This window comes from Octopus bimaculoides, chromosome 1, assembly GCF_001194135.2.
Source record: "Octopus bimaculoides isolate UCB-OBI-ISO-001 chromosome 1, ASM119413v2, whole genome shotgun sequence".
Lineage (NCBI taxonomy): Eukaryota > Metazoa > Mollusca > Cephalopoda > Octopoda > Octopodidae > Octopus > Octopus bimaculoides.
In genome coordinates, this window is record NC_068981.1 from 10,872,756 (window position 1) to 10,877,830 (window position 5,075).

Sequence of the window (5,075 nt, forward strand, 5' to 3'; positions counted from 1 at the left end):
TATATATACAAAATATGGGGGTTTAGTTCGCAGGTGATCTAAACGAATAGGTGCGCCAGGTAAGTACTGTAACGGATTACTGGGGCTCCAAGGTTAAAGCCGAGACGGTAGCTATGGAGCCATTGCAGATTTCCCATATAACGGATATAGAATTGTTAAAGAGGACAACAAACGTTAAGGCAAGGCAAACATCTCAAGTCACATACATTTTCATTATTGGAAAAAACTCAAAGTCTTACAGCTGTTTCTGGGATATCCTAGAGTATGGGATATTCCGTCATCAGAGACAAATAGGGAAAATGAGAAGGGTATAGATTAATGAGATGACGACATAGAGGGCAGGAGTAAAGGAATAAAGAGATGACGAGAGAGAGAAGAAAAAAAAGCATACAAGTGCACAGTTCAACTTTCTGATATTATAGAAATAAGTCCATAGGTCCTCAGGTACAATCCTGCGTAGATCCACGTGGGTTAAAGTTCTGATATTGTAAACATCCATAAAAAAGACGCGCGCATAACTGTGAACTTTGATGCGTCTTTTTCTTCTCTGTCTTCATCTCCTTATTCCTTTACTCCTGTCCTCTATGTCATCATTTCATTAATCTATGCCCTTCTCATTTTCCCTATTTGTCTCTGATGACGGAATATGTATGCAATGGAATACAATGGACTGTTAGATAACAATCCGATTATATAACTTAACACTCATCAGAGTTACCCGATATGGAGGGGAATATGGCGACTGCTCCCTATTATCGGAGGTGGATTAATACAACCGGTCAGCGGCTGAATTTGAAAAGGGTGGCGAAACGAAAAAGTGCCAAGGTATTAGGTTAAGATTTATGTTTCGTGGTTGGGTATGCTGCGAGGCCGGTAAGAGTTATCATAAAGCGTTTTTGGAGGAAGTATGCATTATAAAGTGTGGTGCTCTTTCTGGGATGGGGTGTTTGATATTTGTAGTGGTGTCATGTGCATAATTTTTTCGGGGTTATAGGTATATATGGCTGTGTTCGTTGGTCAGTGTTCTTTCTGTAAAGCGTAAGGTCAGGGAATGGTGAAACTCGAAGCAGATAACGCTATAAAAAGTTCTACGAACAACCTTTGTTTTTTTTCTATCCAAAAGATTTTTAATCCAATATTCATGTGCTGTTTCTTATAGTTTTGTGTTTAAACAACAAAAACGAAATTAAATAAAACACACTCAAAATTATTTCATGGTCTCTGAAGTTTATGGATATATTATGGCGCCAGCAATATACATACACAGACATACATGCTTATATATATATACATACATGAATTAATGCGGAACTTAGTGCTCTTGTACTCTATACATTCTCATTTGTATCTATCACCTTAGGTGCGTTAGACTATATACCTACAAATTTACGACAAACCTAGAAATTACGCAAAAACCTAGAAATTACGCAAAAACCTAGAAATTACGTAAAACCCTAGAAACCTAGAAAGTTTTTCGAATAAAGAGCATAAGAAACTGATGCGGATTCTCAAAATCCAATCTATTAACGTTACAGTGAAGATCTGTAAGACATTATAAAGAGTCTCCATCTGAGATTCTTTAGATGAACAGATGCACATACCTGAGTGTCGGTATCGAGAGCTCAATGACGCGCCAACTCAATCACATATTTACAAACACCGGAAACTCACTTAACTCAAAAAGTTTTGTCTCTATGTTGGCTACCGGCTTGAACTCTCTTTAGAGGAACTTAAATAAACTCAAAGAAAACAGACACTCAGACACAGACACAGACATACACATACACACATATACGCACACGTGTATATACGCACATATATATCCTCCTCAGTACGAGTACTAAACCATTTTACAATTGTATAACATGATGTGTGGGTGGTGGTGGTGGTGGTGCTGGTGTGTGTTTGTATGTGTTTGTATGTGTGAGTGCATACAGTCAAACATTTATACAGCCTGGTTATAATAATCTTTATATATCAGAGTTAATTCGATGAGTACATGATGAATACATGACATTCATATAAATATGCTAATATACATTTATGTAAATAATAACTGTGTGTATAGATTAAGGTGTTACTAAAATATTTACATGTTCAAAATGTATGTATTTTAATAAGCTCTGCTTTAAAATACCGTAATATTAACATTCGAATAACAATAATTAAATGTATTGTCATATTTATTTATATCTTACAAAATATAGTCTCCTTTCCGCCTGTAAGTGTGTGTATCTGAGATTGTGGGTATATATTTGTATGTATATATATATATATATATATATATATATATATATATATATATATATATATATATATATATATATATATATATATACGTGTGTGTGTGTGTGTGTGTGTGTGTGTGTGAAAATAGAATAATACATTTCTAAATCTCTCATAGAGATTTATGCAGTAGTGATGCGATAAAGTAGTTGTATGCTGTCAACTTAATGTGACAGTCTCATGAAGGGAATAATACTACTGCTATTTAGCCCTAGGAAGCAGCACCGCTCTCTGTCGGCCTTGACACATTTCCTGTGTCCTTATGTTTACAAGGGGGAGTCAAGCACCTCCACTTAGCTAAGTCTGCATCCAGAGACATGTTTCTGAGTCTTTGCTCGTCATCAGTCTGGTGTAGCAATGACCTGCTAGTTGGAGATGCATGTATATATATATGCATATATACATACATATATGTACATACCTACATATATATATACATGCATATATGGGTACAGAACATCAAAAAGACGTTAAACACATTGAGAAACGAAAACATAAAAACGAGAACATAGAAAACGAACTTTTTTTCGAACAACGAAAAAACAAAGAGAGAAACGAGACATGCAGCATAAAGAATATTCCCCTTCGTCAGTTGTCCCTGTTTCATCTACTCTGCGTTTCGAAGGTAAGGTAAGGACAATACGCGATTTCGTTGAAACGGGCCTTCCCGCAAAGCAAATTAAATAAAATTTGGGATTTTTTGCGGAGGGTGAAAGTGGTAACAAAACAGGACTGTGAGAAGAAGACAGTAAAAACAAACTATATATGTATATATATATATAGTACAAATTTACAGCAAAACTAAAGACGATGACAGGTGATGTATTAGTTTAATGCTCGGGAAGAATGGAAAAGTCTTTGACGTTTCGCACCTACGCTCTTCGAAAGAAAGGATGGAGTGGAAAAAAAATTGGAGAGAGAACGAAGAAATCAGAGAGAGAAAAAATGTGTAGGGATTAACAGTTCAACATGATGTCCTTATCAACACGAATTTTGCAATAACTTCTCTCTCAATATTGAATCCCTCAATCAGCAAATGCTTTATTGTTTGTTCTTAAACTTGCTTTAGGATTGTATACTAATACTGTAACAGCTTAGGATTCAAAGGCTGACGACTTTTCAATATTTGCAAAAAGGCTTCACAGATGCACGAAGTGTACACGTGGATGTGTTCAAAGAACAACTTGAAAATGATTTTGTCTGATGTACCAGGTGAACACACATTAGCGTAAGAAATTCAAAAGGGGCAGCTCTGTCTAACTCAGTACGTCACCAGGATCGATTCCAGAGACAGGAGCGGAAGAGAGAACAATCGATTCCGGAGAATAGTCCGGGTACAAACAAACATTAGAGCTAATGGCGGTGCCCTAGAATGATCACAACCTCTGGCTGAAACCGATAATAGAACCATAGAATAATAGCAACCAGAAATTAACATTTATACATACAGAGATATAAGTGTACATGTGTGCGCGCGCGAGTGTGTGTGTGTGTGTGTGTGTGTGTGTGTGCGTGTGTGCGTGTATGCGAATGAGCGTCTCTTTTTTTCAAAGCAAAAATATAAACATGCGACAATGAGAAATAGATACGCACGTTGTGGTGATGCACACCTTTAGTAGGGTAAACGCAGTTTCTGATGTTACGCTGTGCCATACTGGAAGGAACCTGGCATGGCTTCTGTTCCGTGTTGTTCCGTTGGTCACCGTGATCCGTCGTAGCGGCTGCCATGGTTAACAGTAACTTGTTACTCCAGCCTCGTCAATGTGTAACAACAACTAACAACTATTGTAAATAATGTTTACGGAAAGCACTCAATTTACGGAAGTCGCTCTCGGAAGCCGACATCGAGGCCACAGATGTTTAACTTGGGCGGAAGGCGAAACATGTGTGCGCATTCAAGCCTGCGAAGTTAGAAAGATGAAGAGAGCCGGTCGGACATTTGAAAACGGCTCCGTTTTATTGATTTCTAAGTGTGAATATGTGTGTATGAGTGTGTTTGTGTGTACGTATACGTATGTGTATAATGTGTGAGCATGTATGTATCAGTGTATGAATATATATGAGTATGTATGTGCGTAGATGTGTGTGTGTGTGTGTGATTGTCCCTCTGATCCCATTATGCATATTCAATTTTCTATTCTCAATCGGCTCAGTTGTACAATGTAGGCATTAAAGGACGTCATTATTGTAATTGAGTTGCTCTATGAAGAAAAACAAAAAAAACAAAAAAACAAAACAAAACAAAAAACAAAAACAAAAACAAAACAAAAACAAACAAACCAACAAACAAAAACAAGATGAAACAAAATAAAGAAGACATTTTTAATGTTTTACTATTCATTCGACACGGGACGAGATCAATTGTTTTGTTGTTATTGTATTAGGAATATAAAGGCAACCAAAAGAATTAGGTTGCATATACAATGACACCAAGACACGCTTAGGCACACATATACGCACACACAAGCACACATATATGTATATAAATATATACATATATAGCTATACACACGCGCATGTACATACGCACACACACACGCACACACACATATGTATGTATATGCATAAGTTTATACATATATACGTGAAGCAAATTATTTAATAATGAAACTCGAAGTAGATAAAGTTATAGGTGATAACGCGTGAAATACTGGATTAAAACTCTGATGAATGAAAAAAAGCGGAAGGCTGTTCATATACACAAACGTACTCCAAATATATGTATATATATGCGTGTGAATATATATGTGTGCGTGCGTGTATATATGTGTATATATATATATATATAT

General features: G+C 36.4%; 1 protein-coding gene across 2 annotated transcripts in view; it reads right to left on the minus strand.

The window, feature by feature from the left end:
• Window positions 1–5,075, minus strand: part of LOC106880078 (uncharacterized) — a 269,236-nt gene that overhangs the window by 77,577 nt on the left and 186,584 nt on the right. Inside the window, exon 1 of one of the 2 annotated variants that reach the window (XM_014929889.2) lies at window positions 3,880–4,156. The exons of the other annotated variant lie outside the window; for it this stretch is intronic. Coding sequence (XP_014785375.2) covers window positions 3,880–4,014 — 135 coding nt within the window. The 5' untranslated portion in view covers window positions 4,015–4,156. Of the gene's footprint in view, window positions 1–3,879; window positions 4,157–5,075 lie in introns of those variants that run through there. 2 annotated transcript variants of the gene reach the window in all.